The 23,748-nt window shown below is 43.3% G+C and overlaps 1 protein-coding gene across 13 annotated transcripts in view; it reads left to right on the forward strand.

The window, feature by feature from the left end:
* LOC309385192 (uncharacterized protein) overlaps positions 1-23,748 on the forward strand; it is a 286,556-nt gene that overhangs the window by 45,886 nt on the left and 216,922 nt on the right. For 3 of the 13 annotated variants that reach the window (XM_081939354.1, XM_081939353.1, XM_081939352.1), the window contains exon 2: positions 1,519-4,717. The exons of 1 other annotated variant lie outside the window; for it this stretch is intronic. In XM_081939354.1, coding sequence (XP_081795480.1) covers positions 2,043-3,710 — 1,668 coding nt within the window. In that variant the 5' untranslated portion in view covers positions 1,519-2,042 and the 3' untranslated portion in view covers positions 3,711-4,717. Of the gene's footprint in view, positions 1-1,518; positions 4,718-6,509; positions 6,630-8,299; positions 10,527-13,682; positions 13,866-14,722; positions 17,419-23,748 lie in introns of those variants that run through there. 9 more of the 13 variants (XM_081939343.1, XM_081939344.1, XM_081939355.1 and 6 more) reach the window with 8 other exon arrangements.

Consider the following 23,748-nt stretch of genomic DNA (forward strand, 5'->3'; position numbering starts at 1 on the left):
AGTACATATCAATGGGGACAGTAGGACAGCGACGTTGGTGCGCTTAGGCACGCCCCTCTTAGGGACCTCTTAGGAAATGTGTGAGGTTTGTCAATCTAGAGATGAGAAGTCGGCAGCTATGAGATCGTAGTTTGATTTTTGGAAGTTATAGTTAGGAGTTCTAGTATGAGATTCTTTGTATGGATATAAATGTAGACAGAAATCAATCATACCGTGGTCACTGTTGGAAAAAGGTTCCTTGATTTGTAGGTTATAAATTGAGTTTAAACTGTTGCAGAAGATGAGATTGAGGCAGTTGTTGAGTCTAGTGTTGTTAGTTGCCAATTGATCCAGTCCCAAAGTAGTAACGGCATTATACAGGGTCATATGTGTGGCTTCGATTGTGCACTCAATTAAGGTCCAATTAATAAGAGGTAAATTGAGATCACCAAGAAAGATAATGAGATGAGGGCATGAGGCTGCCCACATTCGGGATGCAGTTAGTTTGTTCGCATGATCAAGGTCGTAATCAGGGGCTCTGTAATAGGAAGCGAATTGTGGTATTTAGTGACAGATCGCAGATAACGGTCTCAGGAAGAACAAGCTTTTGGGTAACTTAAATATTTTTCAGATCTAGGGACTTTTTATAGAAGATAGCAATACCACCACCTCTTCAGATTTCACAGTCAGACTGGTGGGCATGGTGGTCACTTGTAGTGATAATGGAGTCTAGAAAGGATTTGTTTAACCATGTTTCGCAGACAAATATAAGGTTGAATCGAGCCATATTTAGGAGGAGGAGAACTTCCGATATTTTGTTTGCAAGGCTTCTTGCATTGAGTAGTTTGCATTTGAGGTCTGTAGCTGAATGATCTTGGGGGTGTGCATGCCTAGTTTTGGTTGTTGGGGTGATTGTGTTGTTGGGGTTGTTGCTTGTTGGGTTGGTTAAAGGGGCGTGAGCCGTTGGTATTGTGTTGATACAGTCGGCACTGTAGTCGATATATAGGTCAGTTGGTCCTCGATCCAGGTATCTGTGTGGAGTTCACAGGAGCATGCACATTGTAGTATGGATAGGTCTTGCCATGAACACATATCAAACAATTAGAGCGAATTGACTTTGGGACATTTTGCACACCAAGATACACATAGATTGTCTACATACATTCACAGGTGTATATTTCTGTGCTCATATGCGTTCATACATGAGTCAAACACTTAAATGTAATATTACACCGTACATCTGCTTGAGGAGGTAATTGGATTAGAAGACCTCCAAGCTCCCTTTCAACTCTATTCTGATTAACTGATGGATTGAAAAAGAGAATTTTATGAAGGCGTTGATATTTGAACCTGGATCTTGTTAGGCTTCTATATGCCAAATCAATCGTAATTAATTTCAAGGTTAAAATATAATTTTAGTGTTTGTTTTTCATGCTAATATATGGGAAGGGGAATTTATTTATTTTTTGCTGCTTTCACACGCCCTGCAGCCATTTTTAAACAATAATGAAACTAACTGCTTTATATTAAATCTTACAGAGAGAGAGGATGCCAAGAAGAGCACACTGGGCAACAGAGAATGAGAAGCAGCATTAAAGTGCAAAATAAGCCACCATTCACAATATTTTCCAATTCCTCTGGAAAGTTTAAAAACTTCTTCCTAAGCAGATGAGAGACAAGGGAAAGAATAACAAGAACAGTGTTTTGAGCTGGAAAAAATAGAGGTCTCATATATAGCCAAAACTGGCAGGCATTAAGGAAAGCCTTTGAAGAAGGAAAGAATGGCTTGAACCAAACAAACACCAGGCAAGAGGTCAGAAATATTTTTCTCTGCCTTAGAGCAGCCTCCAGCAATCCCACAGACTGCCTAATGTGGAAAAAATTAAGACAAAGATTGCAGATCATATCTGATTGATGCATAAGTTGAACCACCACATGAAAAGACATATAAATGTTTAGAGTGCCACGGGAGCTTTTCTCAGAATAGGTCTCTCATCATTAGTGGAAGGACCCATAACAAAGAGAAACTCTACCAGTGCTCTCATTGTGACAAAAGATTTAGCATGCACACCAACCTGCTGATACACAAAAGCACTCACACTGGGGAGAAACCATATGCGTGTCTGTATTGTGGGAAAGGTTTTCTGCATAATTCCAAGCTGGTGATACACCAGAGAACTCACACAGGAGAGAAACCATATAAGTGCCCAGATTGTGGAAAAAGTTTCAGTCAGAATTCGAACTTGGTGATACACCAGAGGGGACACACAGGAGAAAAACCATATGAATGTCCGGATTGTGGGAAAAGTTTCCAGCAGAATTCTAAGCTTCTGATACACCAGAGGATTCACACGGGAGAGAAACCATATAAGTGTCCAGATTGTGGGAAAGGTTTCAATTGGAATTCCGAGTTGGAAGTACACCAGAGGACTCACACTGGAGAAAAACCATATGAGTGTCCAGATTGTGGGAAAAGTTTCAGTCGGAATTCCCACCTGGTGGAACACCAGAGGACTCACACAGGAGAGAAACCATATCAGTGTCTGGATTGTGGGAAACGTTTCCAGCAGAATTCCAAGTTGGTGATACACCAGAGGACTCACACGGGAGAGAAACCATATGAGTGTCCTGATTGTGGGAAAAGTTTCAAGCAGAATTCCAAGTTGGTGATACACCAGAGGACTCACACAGGAGAAAAACCGTATGAGTGTCCCGATTGTGGGAAGAGTTTCAGTCAGAATGCCAACCTGGTGATACACCAGAGGACTCACACTGGAGAGATACCATATGAGTGTCTGGATTGTGGGAAACTTTTTAGTAGGAATTCCAAACTGCTCATCCACCAGAGGACTCACACGGGAGAGAAACCATTTGAATGTCCTGATTGTGGAAAAGGTTTCAATTGGAATTCTGACCTGTTGATACACCAGAGGATTCACACAGGAGAAAAACCATTTGAGTGTCTGGAGTGTGGGAAAACTTTCATTCGAAATTCACACCTTGTGCAACACCGCAGGACTCACACAGGAGAGAAACCATATAAGTGTCCAGATTGTGGGAAAGGTTTCTATCGGAATTCCCACCTGGTAGTACACCAGAGGTCTCACACAGGGGACAAACCATATCAATGTCTGGAGTGTGGTAAAAGTTTCAATTGGAATTCTACCCTAGTGATACACCAGAGGACTCACACAGGAGAAAAACCATATGAGTGTCTCGAGTGTGGGAAAAGTTTCATTCGAAATTCCGACTTAGTGATACACCAGAGGATCCACACAGGAGAGAAGCTCTATGAGTGTCTGGATTGTGGGAAAAGTTTCAGTCAGAATTCTCATCTAATGTTACACCAGAGGTCTCACACCGGAGAGAAACCATATGAGTGTCTATTTTGTGGAAAAGGTTTCAGTCAGAATTCCTATCTGGTTAAACACCAGAGAATTCACACAGGTGAAAAGCCATATGAGTGTCCTGAATGTGGGAAAAGTTTCATTCGCAATTCTGGCTTGGTGATACATTGGAGGACTCACACAGGAGAAAAACCATATGAGTGTCCAGATTGTGGGAAAGATTTCAGTATTAGATCTAGCCTTATAAATCATGTAAGGTTACATACAGGGGAGAAACCATTCAAATGTCCAGATTGTGGGCAGTGTTTCACACAAAATTCCTCTCTTACCGCACACAAGAAATTTCATATAAAGCAAAATTTGATGTGTGTAGAGGAATCTTGAACTTCGTTTCTCTTCTCTCTTTGGAAGCCCGGTTTAGAAATTAACCATTAAATTTCTTGCCCTATTCTTTTTAGTCAAACATGCATTAGTATCAAACATGAGGGAGGAGATCTGTGCTTCTTTTCTCTGGAGTTGTGTGGTTGTTCCTTTTCACAGTGTTGAAGGGAATGCTGGGCCAGAGAAAAGGTGCTGAGATCTTATGTTTGCCACCTTGAGTTTTTCCTACATATAATAAAGGCAGGTTATAGATACGTACCGTATTTTTCGGAGTATAAGATGCACACACACACACACACCCCGCGCAAAAAAGGGTGGAAATCTGGGTGCGTCTTATACACTGAATGCACATTTTTGGCCTGAAACTCCACCCTGTGCATCCCGTTTTCACAAAAATGGGCACACAGAGGATTTGGGAGGCCTGCAAAGTGTTCCTGGGGATAGGGATAGGAAAAACGAGCAAAAGAGCTTTTTTTTGGCAAAAATGGGGGTGTTTTTGCCCTACCCAGTCCCCAGGACCACTCTATAGGCCTCCCAAACTTTCTTCATACCCCGTTTTTCACAAAAAAATGGGGCATGCAGAGGGTATGGGAGGCTTGCAGAGTGCTCCTGGGGACCGGGGAGGGTAAAAACCTTTTTAAAAAAATTATCTCTTCAAAATCTTGGTGCGTAATACAGTCCGAAAAATACGGTATGTATCGGAAGTGAGTTTGTGTTGGTTTGTCCTGGATCGGACGAACTGGTAGGGGAAGTGATGGGAAGTTCCGCCCACCAGCCCAGACGCTTCTGCGCATGCGCAGAAATGTAGAGGCGAGCGAGCAAACCGATAGTAAAATAAATTGAAACCCACCACTGACATGTATGTATGTATGTATTTTTATTTATTAAAAAATTGTGTATGGCAATTTGACTCAATTTAACTCCAGACAGCTTACAGCAATAAAACCTTAACACAGAAACCAATCAACCCCATATATAGCAAATAGCAAAAAGCCTTCACATCTGGCATACTCCCACACCATTACATTCCCCACCATCATTCCCTACCAGACTGAAAAGGGCTCAGTGTCTCTTTCCTCCTGCACAGCCCTTTCTCCAGGTGGCAAAGTCAAAGCTGCAAGCAGAAGGTGAGTTGTAGTCCCAAGCTGCCAACCCTTCATGGCCCTCTTCAGCTGCAGTTAGAAAAGATCTGAATCTGCAGCAATGCCTTGAACTCCTCCACCAGGAAAACCTCTCATGACTTAACTGCTGGTAAAGGCATAAAGCCGTCCAGGATGGGAACTGTCCAGAAGGGGAGAAATTACTCTTCCAGTCCTCTCCTGTCATGGAAAAGAATATGGGTGGTTCTCGGGTTGCAACAGCAATTAGTTCTAGTGTTGTCAACCCTGAAGCCATTTTGGAAACTCTACATGGCTGCCCCAGCAAGGCTGCTTGGAGCTGTGGGAACGGGAGGGGGGAATAGAGATATCTGGGGATCTGTATCCAAAATAAAATTCATTCTGGGAACCAAGGATGTTCTCGCCAGGTACTGGGAAGGCGTGGACTGAAACCAGCTGGAGTTGGGACTGTGACCATGTGATGGATACATGGAGTGGGGGGGAAGAACTTTGATTTTTAATTTGGGTGGGGAAAACCTCGGGACCTTCAGAGTCGGGTTTTCACCAGATGTGCCAATATGACATGCCTAATAAATCTGGACTTTGAGGAGCAGCTTGGCTTTGGAGTTTTGATTGCATTGGGTCTGTTACTTGGAACCCTGACAAGAGCTGCTTTATCAGGAGGCAACTTGACTTTCTAGTTTGTCTTTGAAGACGTTTCGCTTCTCATCCAAGAAGCTTCTTCAGGTCTGACTGGATGGTGGGGGAGTAGAAGGATTCCTAGGCCTTGCAGACAGCTGGCCATTTGCATTCTTTCCTAGAGTCTTTTGAGGCCACCTGGAGGTATATCTCTGTTCTCCGGGACACCTGAGTAGTGCAAATGGGTGTGGAGCCTTCCTGGCCGCAGGATGTTTTCTGTCCCGTGTCCCTTCACTGTTCAAGACAGGCGCAGGCTGTTGGAAATGAGTCTCTGTTGTCCGCACCTCATGTTGAAACAAAATGCTTCCTGTAATTTTTCTGGAATTCCATTGATATCATGACCTGGCTGACTGAGAATCCCCATAGACAATTGGTGCCAGACTTTCCATTGCTAAGAAGGGGTGGAGCACCAACAGGATATACCATGCTGGTTAGTAAAAGAAACTAAAATCACAGGAGAGACAAGGGGTCAAGTTTCAGTCTTACAGCTTCTCTAAGTGGCAGAGGCAGGTTTTGAGGAGTTATCCTGCACAATCACACACACACACACACGTACAAATCCAAGGAGAAAAGCTATGGGAAACCAAGGGAGGTGCACTTTCTCTCTTCCTATTTGCACCTCATTTCTAGCCCCCCCACCCACCCCCAAAAGAGCGCTTTCCTTTGGTTTAGTTGCCGTTTCTGGGAAAGGAAGCTTCAGCCTCAGCTCCAGGGACAATGGATGTCCTCTCGGGGGACCTGAAAGAAAAGGTGTGGAGATGGAGCCTCAGGGAGAAAAGCTTTCGATGAGCTTAACGGGAGTCGAACAGGACTTGATGGCACTTAAGGAACCACTTAATCAATGAGAACATCTTCAAACGAGCATGTTCTTACGCCAGATGTCACTAGGTGGCGCTTTACAAAGAGGCAACACGGTGCAGCGGCGACTGAGCTATTCTAGGGAAGTGGGTGAGGCTAAGATTGAACGGGTTGAAATGACAGAGTAGTGGATTGCTAGAGCGTATCTAGAGAGAGAAACAAGGAGGCGAAGGCCATAGGAAGCTCTTCTTCCGGGTCACCCACGGGAGTATAATGGTGTTGGCTGAGCCTCTTGTGCTCTTTGGAGGGTCGAAGCGGCTCCCGGGAGGTGAGTGGAGGAAAGGTCGGAGGAGAAGCCGGGAGAAAGTCGGGCCGCTTGGCTTCCTCCACGACCTGGAAGCAGCGAAGGGGCAATGCTGAAACATTTGGGCTGCTGTTGCATATTCTTTCCCTCCCCAAATTTTATTCCTCTGGGGCTGCAGGATTTAAAACCTTCTGCCTGTGACTTTTCTGCTGGGAGATTTGGGAGATTTAAAGAAATCTTGATATATTTTTCATATTTCTTAACCACCCGCCTCCCTCACCCTTCACGAATCACTTGATTCCTTGTGATTTTATTGACATGTTTTTTCCCCCAGCAAGCGAGGCGTTTCATAGGCAAATGGGATACTTTAAATCTTGCCTAGGATTTGGGCATCATTTCATCTGTTAGTGTCCCCACCTTTCTAAAATTAGATCAAAAGATTTGAGCAAATGCACTTCTGGAACATTTTGCACACTGAAATATACATATACGGTCTACATACACAAATTGATAGGTTTGTATTTTGAGCTCATATGCATGCATATAGGAGTGATTTACCCAAGCAGAAAAGATAATCTTATCATTGAGTCAATATTTGATATTGGATCTCGCTAGTTGTCTATGTCCCACATGAATCATAATTAATTTTAGAGGTGAAACCAGAATTTTGGTGTTTCTTTTTTCATGAATACACATGGTGGTTGTTTTTTTGTTGCTTTCACATGTTCTGCATTTATTTTTTTAAACAATAATATTAAAACTAATCCATTAAAATGAATGCACAATTTAAAACTGCTGCCTATAATTTTCTGCTAGCAGATTTGGGACATTTAAAGAAATCTTCATATAGTTTTCATAATTGATAACTGCCCATCTACTTCAGCCGTCACATAACATTTGATTTCTGTTATTGACATGTTTTTTTCCTGGCAAGCAAGGAGTTTCATGGACAAAATAGATGCTTATGATTGAGTCAATATTTGAACTTGAATCTTGTTAGTTTTCTATACTTCAAATCAATCATAAGTAATAAAGGTAAAGTTAAAGGTTCCCCTCGCACATACGTGCTAGTTGTTCCCGACTCTAGGGGGCGGTGCTCATCTCTGTTTCAAAACCGAAAAGCCAGGATTGTCTGAAGATGTCTCCGTGGTCATATGGCCAGCATGATTAAACGCAGAAGGCGCATGGAACGCTGTTACCTTCCCACCAAAGGTGGTTCCTATTTTTCTACTTGCATTTTTACATGTTTTCAAACTGCTAGGTTGGCAGAAGCTGGGACAAATAATGGGATCTCACTCCGTTACCTGGCACTAGGGATTCGAACCGCCGAACTGCCAACCTTTCTGATCAACATGCTTCTTAGCCATGGAGGCACCGCGTGCCACATCACGTCCCATGTGTGCCTCCAGCGTGTAGTCATGCTGGCCCCATGACCACGGAATTGTCATAAGACAGTGTTGGCTCTTCGTCTTAGAAACGGAGGTGAGTACCACTCACTAGAGTCAGGAACGACTAGCACGTATGTGCGAAAGGAACCTTTATCTTTATCATAAGTAATATTAGAGATTAAAAAAGAGATTTTTGATGTTTATTTTTTCATACTAGTCTATGGGGTGTTTTTTTGTTGCTTATATATGTCCTGCAGCCATTTTTTAAACAATAATAAAACTAACCCATTTATATTAATCTTACAGAGAGAGAGAGGATGCCAAGAAGAGCACGCTGGACAACAGAGAATGAGAAGCAGCATTAAAATGCAAAATAAACCATCAATCAAAATCTTTTTCAATTCCTCTGCAAAGTGTAAAAACTCTTCTTCCTCAGCAGATGAGAGACGAGGGGAAAGAATAACAAGAACAAAAATTTGACCTGGAAAAAATAGAGTGTATGGAACTGAAGAAAACATTACATGAAAAGTTGAGGATAATTTCTAAATATAGAAAGAATGGGGAACACCTGGAAGTGAGTGGGAGGAAATATATTCAGTGGGTAGCCAAAATTGGCAAGCCTTTGAGGAAGGAAAGGATCAAACAACCACCAGGCAGAAGATCAGAAAACTTTTTTGCCTCAAGAATCCAAGAATATTAATGTTAGAAAATCCCAACAGACTCCCTAATGTGGGACAAACACAGAATGCAGATCACAGCTGATTATGGACGAGAGGATACACCCAATGAAAAACCATACAAATGTTTGGAGTGTGGCAAAAGCTTTACTCGGAAAAGCTTCCTTGTGACTCATGGAAGGACCCATACAGGGGAGAAGCTCTATCAATGCTCCCAATGTGGCAAAAGATTTAGTATGCATTGCAATCTGGTGAGACACAAGAGGATTCACACTGGGGAGAAACCCTTTGAATGTCCTGATTGTGGGAAAAGTTTCAGTCAGAATTCAAATCTGGAGATACACCAGAGGACTCACACAGGAGAGAAACCATATGAGTGTGCAGACTGTGGGAAATGTTTTAGACAGAATTCTAATCTCGTGAGACATCGGCGGACTCACACAGGAGAAAAACCATATGAGTGTTCGGATTGTGGGAAATGTTTCCAAGACAATTCCAACCTGGTGAATCATCGGAGGACTCACACAGGAGAAAAGCCCTATGAGTGTCTGTACTGTGGGAAAAGTTTCAGGCAGAATTCCCATTTGGTGGAACATCAGAGTATTCACACAGGAGAAAAACCATATGAGTGCCTAGAATGTGGGAAAAGATTTAGGTGGAATTCTCACCTGGTGGTGCACCAGAGAACTCACACAGGGAACAATTGGTATCCATGTCTGGATTGTGGGAAAAGTTTCAAGCATAATTCCAACTTGGTGATTCACCGGAGGACTCATACGGGAGAGAAACCCTATGAGTGTCTGGATTGTGGGAAAAGTTTCAAGCATAATTCCAACTTGGTGATTCACCAGAGGACTCATACAGGAGTGAAACCATATGAGTGTTCAGAATGTGAGAAAGGTTTCAGTTTTAAGTCCGAACTGGTGAAGCACCAGAAGACTCACACTGGAGAGAAACCATACGAGTGTCTGTACTGTGGGAAAAGTTTCAGTCAGAATTCCAATTTGGTGATACACCAGAGAACACACACAGGAGAAAAACCATATCAGTGTCTGGACTGTGGGAAAGGTTTCAGTCAGAATTCTCACCTGGTCATACACCAGAGGATTCACACAGGAGAAAAACCATATGAGTGTTCAAAATGTGGGAAAGGTTTCAGTTGCAAATCTGATCTGGGGAAGCACTGGAAGACTCACACGGGAGAGAAACCATATGATTGTCTGTATTGTGGAAAAATGTTTAGCATACATTCCAATCTGGTGAAACACAAAAGTACTCACACTGGGGAGAAACTCTTTGAATGTCCTGTTTGTGGGAAAAGTTTCAGTCAGAATTCCCACCTGGTGGAACACCAGACGACACATACAGGAGAGAAACCATATAAATGTCACGATTGTGGGAAAAGTTTTAGTCTGAATTCCTACCTATCGAGACACCAGAGGACTCACACTGGAGAAAAACCGTATCAGTGCACGGATTGTGGGAAAAGTTTCAGTCAGAATTCCTACTTGGTGATACACAAGAGGACTCACACAGGAGAAAAACCATTTGAGTGTCTTGAATGTGGGAAAAGTTTCAATCGGAATTCCCATTTGATGAGACACTGGAGGACTCACACAGGAGAGAAACCTTATGAATGTCCCGATTGTGGGAAAGATTTCAGTTACAGGTCTAGCCTTATAAAGCATGTAAGGTTACACATAGGGGAGTAATCAAACGCCCAGATTGCAGTGTTTTCATACAAAGTTCAGACATCTTTTTAAGGCAAGCTCTTCCATTGGTTGATTGTTCCGACTGTCTTAAAATTCTCCTCGTTTCTAGTTTGAATGTTTCCTTGATCGGTGTCCCATAGTTTCTTTGGCCTTCGAGTCCTTTGGAAAATAGTTTGTGTCCCCCCGTCCGTCCGTCCTTTTTGACAGCCTCTCAAATATTGGAAGGCTGCTATTATGTCACACCTGGTTCTTGTCTTTCACTAGATTAGCCATGCTTAATTCTTGTAACCGTTCTTCATACATTTTAGCCTACCATCCTTTGATCTTGGCTTCCTTTCTTCTACCTTTTTCTTTCCTTCCTCTCATCTCGGCTGAGCTTTCTTTCTCTGTCCGAGTGAGATAGTTCCCTTTGACAGAGCTGAGGGCTACTGCTTTGCTGGGCCAGAGGAAGCCATTTTGGATGTTCATTAGGTATGTTTGCCGCCTTGACTTATTTCTACATGCATGTAGAATATGTAGTATGTATGTATGTATATACCACAATAATGTAGGGCAGTGATGGTGAACCTTTTCAGCACCGAGTGCCAAACTGGACAGCGCATGCATGCATGCATGTGTCAGAGTGCCGGAAACTCACCTGGTGGAAGCCGGCCAGCTGGCCCACGTGCTCAAGCCTTTATTTGGTCATTTTTTTTCAGGCCACTTTTGTCCTGAAAAACAGCCTCAACACGGCCTGAAAAATGCCTTTGGTTTTGGCTGTTTTGGGGCTGTTTTCTGGCGTTACAGTGAAGACCAGCTGGCTGGCACGAATGTGCAAGCCGGAAATCAGAAGAGTAGCTGGCGACAGCCTACGTGCCTACAGAGCGGGCACTGCAGGCAACCTCTGGCACGCGTGCCATAGGTTCGCCATCATGGGTATAGTGTCTCCTCCTTGAGCACCTCCAAGATCCTTTCCAATTGTTCTGTATTTTTATTTAGCAAGAAAATGTATATGGCAGCCCAACTAATGGTGACTCGACACGGTTTACAGCAATAAAACCTTAATACAAAACCCAATAAACACCATATATTGCAAAATGCAAAACCTCGACATTTAACATGTACTTGCCCTGCAAATGTAGCATACTTCTATCAAGGTTGATGGCCTTTGGATCGTCTGGGAATTGCAAAAAGGTGAATCTTCCTTTTGTTCAAATTAGAAGTCAACCAGGCCTTCTGGTCTTACTATAACTACATTCATGCTCGGTGCTATTCCTTCTCCAAACTGGTAATCTTTCCCCTTGAAAGGAATTAATTTGGAGAAGTTAACCGCAGAGCTAGCAGCAAATAAATTTGATAATTAAATGTGTAGAGTGCCTCAAGCAACTTGCAAAAGCACAGCCCAAAGGCGGAGATTTGGGGGATTCATCTCTTTTTATTCTCTGATTTATTTAAAATATTTATGCAGCCATCCATGTTACAACAAACACTGGCCGGCTCTCAATCAATCATTGCATTACAACTATAAAAACCAAATACGTATAAACAAAAACCAGATATCAAATCAAGCTGCCGGGCTGGGAAAGGGGCACAATTGGTGCACTAGATGAATCTGTGCAAATCTCCTCCCCCGCCGTGGCTGCTTCAAGCAGAAGTCGTGCGTGCAAGTGGACCCCGAGTTTGTGGGCCAGCTCAAGTCACAAAAAGTGATTACATGGCCCCAGGAGACAGCAACTGTCACAAATATGTCAATTGCCAATTGTCCCTATTTTGATCACATCACCTTAGGGATGCTGCAATGGTGGTAAGTGTGAAAAGCTACCATAAGTCACCTTTTCAGTGCTGTTATATCTTCAAAAGATCTCTAAATGAAATGATATGTCTAAGCCCAAAAGGTCAAGGCTCCACTTGCACATATGTGCTAGTCGTTCCCGACTCTAGGGGGTGGTGCTTATCTCCATTTCAAAGCCGATGAGCCAGTGCTAGGCATTTGAACCACTGAAGTGCCAACCTTTCTGATCCACAAGCTCGGCATCTTAGCCACTGAGTCGCCGCGTCCCCAATCTAAGGCCACCTGTACATAATTGGGTATCGTAGTATGGATGGCTTCTAGCGGTTTCAGGTAGATGTTAACAAGCAAGCAGCGAAAGCCTTGACCCCTGAGGCACCTCAAATTGCAGGGGTCAAGATTCGGCCCCTCTTCTACCCACATGGACTAAAACATGGCATAGAGAGAGAAGTAGAAAGAAGTAGAATAATAAAAGTTCCTCCCATTTCCTGTCTCCAAAGCCGGTCCAGGAGGACGTCATGGTCATTGTTATTGAAAGCAGATGAGAGGTCTAGGAGGGACATAATGACTATTCCTTCAATCTCAAACCTAACAACAGTCCATGAGAATTGTAACCAATGCAGTTTTGGTGATGTGCCCTGGCCTGAAGCCAGACTGAGAAGGGCCCAGTGTCTTCCCTCCTGCACAGCCTTTTCTCCGGGTGGCAAAGTCAGAGCTGCAAGCAGAGGGTGAGTTGAAATCAAAGGCTGCCAACCTTTCCTTGCCCTCTTCAGATGAACTTATAAGTGATCTTAATCTGCAGCAATGCCTTGAACTGCTCTGCCAGGAAAACCTCTCATGGTTTTCTTAAGCATTACAAACTGCTGTTGGAGGCATAAAGCCGGCCAGGATGCCAATTGTCCAGAAGGGAGGGGAATTACTCTTCCAGCCCTCTCTTGAGCTTGGAAAAGAAATAGGGGTGGTCCTCTGGTTGCAACACCAATTGGCCCCGGAATATCCATTGCTAAGCAAGGATGGGGCACCAAGAAGAAATACCCAGCTTGAGAACTAAATTGGGAAGTAAGCGAAAATAAAATCGCAGAAGAGACAAGCTACAGTCTTAACAGCTTTGCTACTTTGCAGAGACAAGTTTATAAGCAGTTATCCTGCACACTCCCCCCCCCCCCCGAGGAAAAGCTGGTTGGAGCCAAGGGAGGTACACACTCTCTTTTTCTATTTGCACGTCACCTCTAGCCCCCCACCCACCCCCGAAAGGAAGCTTTCCTTTGATTTGGTTGCAGCTTCTGGTAAAAGAAGCTTCGGGCTCAGCTCCAGGGACAATGGATGCCCTCTTGGGGGGATCTGAAAGAAAAGTTTTGGGGATGAAGCCTCAGGGAGAAAAGGTGCCGATAACTTCGGTGGGAATCGAATGGGAATTGCCGGCACTTAAGGAAGTTCGGAATCAATGAGAACATCTTCAAACGCCTTAGGGTAGAACGAGCATGTTCTTCAGGCTTTTATCGGTAGATGGCGCGCTAGAGAGAGGCAACACTCGGTACTGCGGAAATTGAGCTATTCTAGGGAAGGCTGAGATTGAACGGGTTGAAATGATAGAGCTGTAGAGTGACGAGGAGGGGAAGGGCCGAGGAACTTCCTTTTCCGGCTCAGCCACGGGAGGATAATGGCGTCGGCGGAGCCTCTTGTGCTCCTTGGAGAGTCGAAGCGGCTCCTGGGAGGTGAGTGGACGGCAGTTCGGAGGAGAAGCCGGGAGAAAGTCCGGCCCTTTGGTTTCCTCTACGGCATATAAAGCAGAGGAAGCCACGAGGCTGAAACCTGTGGGTTGCTGCAGCATATTCTTTTATTTTAGATTTTATTCCTCTGGGGCTGCTGCTCGATTTAAAACTTCTGCCTGTGATTTTGTGCTGAGAGATTTAAAAACAACATTTATTTCATATTTCCCTAACGCCCATTTTAAACACCAGCTTTCACCTACCTGTTGATTTCTTGTGATTTTTATTGACACCTGGTTTTCCTGGGAAGCAAGGAGTTTAATGGGCAAAACAGACGCTTTATATCTTGAATAGGAGTTGGGCACCTTTTCACCTACTAGAGTCCCTTCCTCCCCCCCCCCCCCTTCTAAACTTAGATGAATGCAGTTTGGGAAATTTTGCACACCGAGATATGCATAGATTGTCTACATACATTCATAGGTGTGTATTTCCATGCTCACATGCGTGCATACCTGAGTGTATTTACCCAAGTCAAAAAATTAAGTGTGATATTATACCATACATCTGCTGGAGGATGGAGCTGGACTAGAAGACCTCCAAGGTCCTTTTCTACTGTATTCTGATTGATTGACTGATTGATTGAAAAAGAGAATTTTATGATGGCATTGATAATTGAACTTGGATCTTGTTAGGCTTCTATATGCCATAGCAATCATAATTAATATCAGAGATTAAAATAGAATATTAGTGTTGGTTTTTTCATGATAATATTCATATATTGGATATATATTTTTCTGCTTTCACATGTCCTGCAGCCATTTTCAAACAATAATGAAGCTAACACCTTTATATTAATCTTACAGAGAAAGAAGATGGCAAGAAGAGCACTCTGGACAACAGAGAATGAGAAGCAGCAATGAAGTGCAAAATAAGCCATCATTCAAAATATTTCTCAATTCTTCTGGAAAGTTTAAAAATTCTACTTCCTCAGCAGATGAGAAACAAGGGAAAGAATAACAAAAACAAAGTTTTGAGCTGGAAAAAAATAGAGCTGCCATGTATAGTCAAAATTGGCTGGCATTAATGAAAGCCTTTGAGGAAGATTGCAGATCACTCTGATTCTCCACAACAAGATCCATCTTGTTGTGTATGATAAGCCATACAAATGTTTGAAGTGTGGCAAAACCTTTTCTCAGAAAAGATTCCTCGTGATTCATGGAAGAATCCATACTGGAGAAAAGCTTTACCAGTGCTCCCAATGTGGCAAAATGTTTAGCATTCATTTGAATCTGGTGAAACACCAGAGGACTCACACTGGGGAGAAACTCTTTGAATGTCCAGTTTGTGGGCAAAGTTTCAGTTAAAATTCCCACCCGATGGAACACCAAATGACACAGACAGGAGAGAAACTATATAAATGTCCTGTTTGTGGGAAATCTTTCAATCAGAATTCCAACCTGGTGATACACCAGAGGACACACACAGGAGAGAAACCATATGAGTGCCCGGACTGTGGGAAAAGGTTCAGTAAGAATTCGAACCTTGTGATGCACCGGAGGACTCACACTGGAGAAAAACCATATGAGTGCCTGGATTGTGGGAAAAGTTTCATCCGGACTTCCTACCTGGTGGAACACCAGAGGATTCACACAGGTGAGAAACCATATGAGTGTCCCGATTGCGGGAAACGTTTCATTCAGAGTTCTTACCTAGTGAAACACCAGAGAATTCACACAGGAGAAAAACCGTATGAGTGCCTGGATTGTGGGAAAAGTTTCAGACAGAATTCCCAGCTGGTGGAACATCAAAGGAGACACACAGGAGAGAAACCATATGAGTGCCTGGATTGTGGGAAAAGTTTCCGTTGGAATTCCAACCTGGTGGAACACCACAGGACACACACAGGAGAGAAACCGTATAAATGTAGTGATTGTGGAAAAGGTTTCAAGCAGAGTTCTAAGCTTGTGATACACCAGAGAACTCACACAGGAGTAAAACCGTTTCAATGTCCGGATTGTGGGAAAAGTTTCAGTCAGAATTCCAACCTGATGATACACCAGAGAACTCACACTGGAGAAAAACCATATCAGTGTCTGGATTGTGGGAAAGGTTTCCAGCAGAATTCGAAGCTTGTGATACACCAGAGGACTCACACAGGAGAAAAACCATATGTGTGTTCAGATTGTGGGAAAGGTTTTAATTGGAATTCCGAGTTGGAACTACACCAGAGAACTCACACAGGAGAAAAACCATATGAGTGTCTAGATTGTGGGAAACGTTTCCAGCACAATTCTAAGCTTGTGATGCACCAGAGGACTCACATGGGAGAGAAACCATATGAGTGTCCAGATTGTGTGAAAAGGTTCAGTCATAATTCAGATCTGGTGATACACCGAAGGACTCACACTGGAGTAAAACCATATGAGTGCCTGGATTGTGGAAAAAGTTTCCAGCAGAATTCTAAGCTTGTAATACACCAGAGGACTCACACAGGAGAGAAACCATATGTGTGTCCAGATTGTGGGAAAGATTTCAGTATCAGGTCTAGCCTTATAAACCATGTAAGATTACACACAGGGGAGAAACCATATGAGTGTCCAGATTGTGGGAAAGATTTCAGTTTCAGGTCTAGCCTTATAAACCATGTAAGGTTACACACAGGGGAGAAACCATTTAAGTGTCCAGATTGTGGGAAAGATTTCAGTATCAGGTCTAGCCTTATAAATCATATAAGGTTACACACAGGGGAGAAACCATTCAAGTGTCCAGATTGTGGGAAAGATTTCAGTAGTAAGTCTAGCCTTATAAATCATGTAAGGTTACACACAGGGGAGAAACCATATGAGTGTCCAGATTGTGGGAAAGATTTCAGTAGTAGGTCTAGTCTTATAAATCATGCAAGGTTACACACAGGGGAGAAACCATATGAGTGTCCAGATTGTGGGAAAGATTTCAGTAGTAGGTCTGGCCTTATAAATCATGTAAGGTTACACACAGGGGAGAAACCATTCAAATGTCCAGATTGTGGGAAGTGTTTCACACAAAAGTCCTCTCTTGGTGTACACAAGAAATTCCATATGAAGCAAAAATTGATGTCTGTAGAGGAATCTTGAATTTCATTTCTCTACTCTCTTTGGAAGCCCAGTTGGGAAATTAACCATTTAATTTCTTACAATACAATAATACAATAGTAGAGTTGGAAGGGACCTTGGAGGTCTTCTAGTCCAACCCCCTGCCTAGGCAGGAAATCCTATACTGTTTCAGACAAGTGGCTATCCAATATCTTTTTTTTTTTGTTCTTAAAATTTTTATTGGTTTTAAAAAATTTTACAAAGGAAAAAGGGTAAAAGGTTATGGAACATTTTGACAGCTACATCGTGCGGGGGGGGGGGGGGGAGAAGCCCCCCGGGTCTCGCAACTTTTACAAAAAGGAAAAATAGAAAACTATGAACATTTACATAGATATTAGCAGTTTTAAGTTTAACACCAAATCATCAGTATGTTTCAATCATTTTACTTTTGTCACTTCCTTAAAAATACGTTGTAACAACATTTGCAATAGTGTTTCAATTCACTTTTGTATTCTGAGTCTTCTTGTTGTCTCCTCTTCCCACCCACCCCATCCACTGGCAGAGCCTCAGCCCCTCCCTGCTTTGTATCTTGCATAGGATCCCCCACATCACCTAATAGAGCAGTATGTTTTTTCATGAAAGCCTCTGCTTCCGCAACTGTATTAATTCTAATTCTACTGCCCTCCCAAAAAATCAACATGCCTTCTGGTAACAGCCACCTGAACCAGATCCCATTATTATATAAATTTTTTGCTAAGAAGGTATATTTCCTTCTCTTATCTCTTACTTTCTTTGGGATCTGCTTAAGAATGGCTATTTCTTTATCCTTATATTTTAATGGTCCTCCCCTTTGAGCTCCTAGATTCTAGGACCTAGAACCTCATCTCTTGTGGCTTTTCTAAGAAATTTAACATGAATTTCCCTTGGGACATTATGTGTTCTTGCATAGGCTGAGTTAGTCCTATAAATCAAATCAATATCCCACCCAAGCTGTTGTTTATCTCTGTTAATATATTCTGCTAACATTGTGGTCATGATCTCTTTAAGATCTTCGTTCTCAACTTCTGGTAAATTTTGAAACCTAAGAAAAAAAGACATCCTTTCAAATTCTGTTTTTATCATATGATTCTCAAATTCTATATTCCCCCTTTGGATTGCCTCCAGGCCACTCCTCATCCCAACCGCACGCTCCTCCAGTACACCTATCCGCTGCTCGTTCTGTGAAGTTTTTTGTTGTGTCTCTCTGAGCTGATCATTTAAGTCCTGCAACTGTTTTTTCATTTCATCCTCTCCCTTTAAGAGGGCCTGAAGCATCTGCTGAGTAGAGAAATCCTTTGAACTCTCTTCAGGGGCTTTAGGTTGTAGAAAAGACCCCAACTGCGACTGGTGGGCAATGGCGCTGGACGTAGAAGATGTTGGGGCCGATGAGGCCTTTCCAGGTGGTAATTTTTTTGGACCCATCATGAAGCTCGGAGATAATTATTGTTCTATACAGGGAATGGTGTCCGTAGGAAAGCACAGCCGGTAGAGGCCACCAAACAGGCAAGTCCAAAGGAGAATAAGTTGTTTAATTCAAGACCAAAGCAGATGGGTGGATCAAAACATTCCAAATCCGGGGAAAAGTTTGTTTGAAGATGCTCCTGGAGATCTCTGGGGTGGAAATTAAATCAAGGCAAACAAAGTCTTTCAAGGGAGGAGTCTCATGCTCACAGACAAAGAAGAAAGATGATGTGAGCCATCTTGACTCAGCCAGCACCGGTGGTCAGGAAACAGCAAAATCAGAATTCCCATAGATAGCTTAGAGAAGAATCAGTTCAACCATCCTTTCTCTCACAGTTGTAGTCAAAAGAGAGGGGAAAAAATGGTTTTCTTTTCCTTTTTTCCCCATTAATTAAGGGAAGTGAAAGTATTTTAAACTTTTTTGAACTTTCTCTCTCTCCCTCACAAGGGAGAGATTTTCCAAGTGCCGCTTTTCCGAGGGGGGTGGAAATTCCCTCCCCCCTCCACTTTTAACTCCTCCACTGGTTGAAACAAAGTCCAGGAAAAAACTGCAAGACAGTCAATAAGGTTTTAAACTGTATAAGACCCGGGGAAAGCCCCCACCTCACTGCGCTTCAGCTGCTGCATTCAAATTAGTCATTTCCTTCCTGGCTGCGCTCGGCGAAGCGCGCGTTGGCATTCCGCACGCTCCCTGCGCTCCACGGCTCCTGGGGCAAAGCTGGAGACCCCCCTGCGGCCGCCGCCGTTCCAGGGGGTCCCAGCAAGCCGCCCCTACAGCAGGATGCCACTCCAAGGCACCCTGTGCTCCCCTAGGATCCAGGGGAGCCCACCGAGGCACGCGTCTGTCACCTTCGGCTGCCGGAGATCATCTCGCTATCCAACATCTTCTTAAAGACTTCCAGTGTTGGGTTCACAACTTCTGGAGGCAAGCTGTTCCACTGATTAATTGTTCTAACTGTCAGGAAGTTTCTTCTCAGTTCTAAGTTGCTTCTCTCCTTGATTCGTTTCCACCCATTCCTTCTTGTTCTACCCTCAGATGCCTTGGAGAATAGGTTGACACCCTCTTCTTTGTGGCAACCCTTGAGATATTGGATCATGTCTCCCCTAGTCCTTCTTTTCATTAAACTAGACATACCCAGTTCCTGCAACCATTCTTCATATGTTTTAGTCCCCAGTCCCCTAATCAACTTTGTTGCTCTTCTCTGCACTCTTTCTAGAGTCTCCACATCTTTTCTACATCGTGGTGACCAAAACTGAATGCAGTATTCCAAGTATGGCCTTACCAAGGCATTATAAAGTGGTATTAACACTTCACGTGATCTTGATTCTATCCCTCTGTTTACGTAGCCTAGCAGTGTGTTGGTTTTTTTTGGCAGCTGCTGCACACTGCTGGCTCATATTTAAATGGTTTTCCACTAGGACTCCAAGATCCCTCTCACAGTTACTACTATTGAGCAAGGTACCACCTATACTGTACCTGTGCATTTCGTTTTTCTTGCCTAAATGTAGAACCTTACTCTTTTCACCATTGAATTTCATTTTATTAGATAGTGCCCAATGTTCAAGTTTGTCAAGATCCTTCTGTATCTTAAGCCTATCTTCTGGAGTGTTGGCTATTCCTGCCAGCTTGGTATCATCTGCAAATTTGATGAGTTCCCCATTTATTCCCTCATCCAAATCATTGATGAAGATGTTGAAGAGTACTGGGCCTAAAACAGAGCCTTGGGGTACTCCACTGCATACTTCCCTCCATGTAGATGCAGTTCCATTGAGGACTACACGTTGAGTGCGGTTGGTCAGCCAGTTACGAATCCATCTGGTGGTGATGCTGTCTAACCCACATTCTTCTACTCCTTGCCTTATTTTTTTTAGTCAACATGTCTTGGTATCAAACATGAGGGAGGAGATCTGCTCTTCCTTTCTCTGGAGTTGTTTGGTTGTTCCTTTTCCCAGCGTCCAGGGAAATTGCCATGCTGGGCCAGAGAAAAAGCTATTAACTCTCTTATTAGCTGCTGCTTGAGGTATTTCTACATCTAGTTAAGGTGGGTTATAGATATGTCTGTATTTTTATTAAGAGATTGTGTATGGCAGCCCAATGCAATGTGACTCCAGAGAGATTAAAGCAATAAAATACAGAAACCAATCAACCCCGTATATAGCAAATAGCAAAATAAAAAGCCTTGACATTTGGCATACTCCCACACCATTACATTCCCCACCAGACTGAAAAGGGCCCAGTGTCTCTCTCCTCCTGCACATCCCTTTCTCCAGGTGGCAAAGTCAGAGCTGGATGTGTTTGTGATGTGAGTGAAACATTTAGTGGATTTTTTGGTCGGCACCCAAATTGTTTGTGATCTGAGCTGTTCGGGATCCGAGGTCCCACTGTACTAAATATTGTAAACAACCCCTGTACAATCTGGAGTCTAATATTTCTTTCATAATGGTTCTTTCTTTGTACTACTATAGGAGGACGGGATGGTTCGATCTGAGGTCTCAACCTAGACCCAATCACAAGTTTCAGCAAGCTACAATGGAAAACAGGATGTATCTTTCCCAGACGGGGGAGGGTAAGCTGAACTGTCACTGGGTTAATTACTTTCACTATTGGAAAGGGACCCAAAAGCGTAGGTCCTAATTTTTTGCTACACCGCCTCAACCGAATGTATTTGGTGAATAGAAAAATTTTATTTCCCACATGGAAAGAGGGCTGAAGTGAGTGGTGCTTGTCTGCCTGTTTTGTATATTCATCCACAGCATCTGCGAGGGCTTATTTTGTATTCTCCCACCCTTTATTCAGAGAGTCCATCCACTCAATTAAAGACATTGAGGAGGGGGCAGTTCAGGCATGGGGACAAATTCCATGCCGCTGGTAACTTGGAAGGGAGTTAATCCAGTATTGCTATGCACAGCATCATTGTATGCTACTTCTGTGAACAGTAGCAGGTCTGACCAATTCTCCTGTTGGTAACCCACGTAACAACGCATGTATTGTTCCACCATTGAGTTCGTACATTCTGCTGCTCCATTTGTGCCTGGATGGAAGGCCGAGCTAAGTCCTTGCATGGACCCGATTGACCACAGGAATTCCTTCCAGAATTTGGTGGTCAACTGGACTCCTCGGTCAGAGATGATTCTCTGGGGTACACTGTGCAGGCGTAGATCAGTCTGACGAACAGCTTCGCTAGCTTCTTTGCTGACGGCAACCTTGAGCAGACAATAAAGTGGGTTTGCTTGGAAAAGAAGTCAATGACTGTCCAGATTATTTTGTCCCCCCCCCCCCCTTTCTGGGAGTTCTATGATAAAATCCATTACGATCTCTTCCCAGGGTTGGCTGGGCTTGCCACCTGTTGCAGATGTCCGGGGGGGGGGGGGCTTTCCTGGCCTCATTTTCCTGGTGGCACAGCTCTTTACATAGTCTTCCACTTCTGCTTTCATCTTAAGCCACCAGAATTGTCATCTAGCCATGTGCAGGATTTTCAGGAATCCAAAGTGGCTGGCTAACTTTGAATCCTGGCTGCAGTTTAGGACCTGTAGACTCAAGCTAGCAGGGGACGTATACTTTGGATCCTTTCTAGGCTAGTACATCTCTCATGGTTAAGACGTCTTTATTGTCAGTTAGGCAGAGTCAGCAGGCAGCACTGCATTCAGTGTGGTAAGTTTGTCCTGGCCAGGATCGGTTGGCTACCTGGCTTGGCCTCTGGTGGTGACCTGCGCTGCTAGTTGTAAAGGGGGAATGATGGCATGGACCTCTTCCTCCTGATGGCTGTCAAATTGCATTTTTCTTGACATGGCATCTGATAGCAGGTTTTTCCCTGCTGGGATATACTTCACATCAAGCTTACATCTCCTGAAGTACTGTGCATAGTGGACTTGCTTGGGTGACAATTTGAGGTTTTTTTTCCAGGGCTTTGAGATTTTTTGTGATCAGTCTAGACCTTGAAAAGCACTTTTCCCCTTCTAGGAAGTGTCTCCATGAGAGTAGAGTAGGCCTCTTTCTCCCAAATGGCCCAACGTCTTTCGGTGTCAGTGAATTTTTTTGTAGACATAGGCACAAGGCAGGAGTTGTCCTTTTGGATCCCTCTGCAAAAGTATTGCTGCTATGGCTAAGTTGCTGCCATCTGTCTGTATTATAAAGAAGAAGGACAGGGGCTGCTACCTTGGATTTTGCGGGTTGAATAAAGCCCCACTCTAGATTGGCATCGATGTATTTTCTTAGTTCCTCCATTTCTTTAGGGGTCGTGGAGTAAATATTAGGCTTGGGTAGTTTTGCCCCGGGCACAAATTCTATCGCGCAATTGGTTGGTCGATGAGGGGGGAGGAAGTTGCAGTCCTCTTCACTGAACACCCCCAATAGGTCTCGGTATTCTTTTTTCTTTTTTTATAAAAGAATTTTATTGGTTTTTTTAACATTTATAAGGGAAAAGGTAAATGGAAAGGTATACAAATTTTGGCAGTTGCAAAGTGTGGCAGTCGCCCCCTCCCTCCAAACTCATAGAGTACATCTGAGTATAAAACATTAATACATAATCATATATAATCAGCATGTTAATTCTATTGATATTTTCAATCAGTTTATACATTGTAGTATATGATCCACATATAATTCCATTACTACTTTCGGTCAGTTTATAACAATGAGATTTTCTTATTCATTTTTGTGATCTGAGCTTTCTTGGTATTGCCCCATCTCCCCCCGCCGGCAGAGCTCCGGCCCCTCCCGTGTCCTGTATATCCGTTGTAGGATCTTCTGTTTTTTCTAGGTTTGTTTTGTTTTTTTCCATAAAGGCCTGTGGCTCTATGGGTGTGTTAATTCTAATTCTTGTCTCCTCCCAGAATATCAGCATACCTTCAGGCATCAACCATCTAAACCACACCCCCTTCTGGTATAATTTATTCGCCAATTGCAAATAATTTTTCCTTTTTTCCCTAATTTTCTTGGGGATCTGCTTCAAGATGGTTATTTCCCTGTCGTGGTATGTCAGTGCCTGCCCCCTTTGTACACCCAGAATTTCGTCTCTTGTGCTTTTTCTAAGAAATTTAATATGGACCTCCCTGGGTACATTGTGTGTTCTGGCATAAGCTGAGTTCACTCTATAAACCAGATCTATCTCCCATTCCATCTGCTGTTTATCTTTGTGTATGTATTCAGCTAGAATATTAGTCATAATGTCCCTTATATTTTCCCCATCTGCTTCTATGACATTTTGAAATCTAAGATAAAAGGACATTCTCTCAAATTCTGTTTTCATTTGCTGGGTATCAAGTTCTTTGTTTCCCTTCTGCACCGCTTCTACCCCCCCCCCTCACCTCCGCCACCC

Source organism: Natrix helvetica (genome assembly GCF_964273705.1).
Source record: "Natrix helvetica genome assembly, chromosome: 1".
NCBI classification, from domain to species: Eukaryota; Metazoa; Chordata; class Lepidosauria; order Squamata; family Natricidae; genus Natrix; species Natrix helvetica.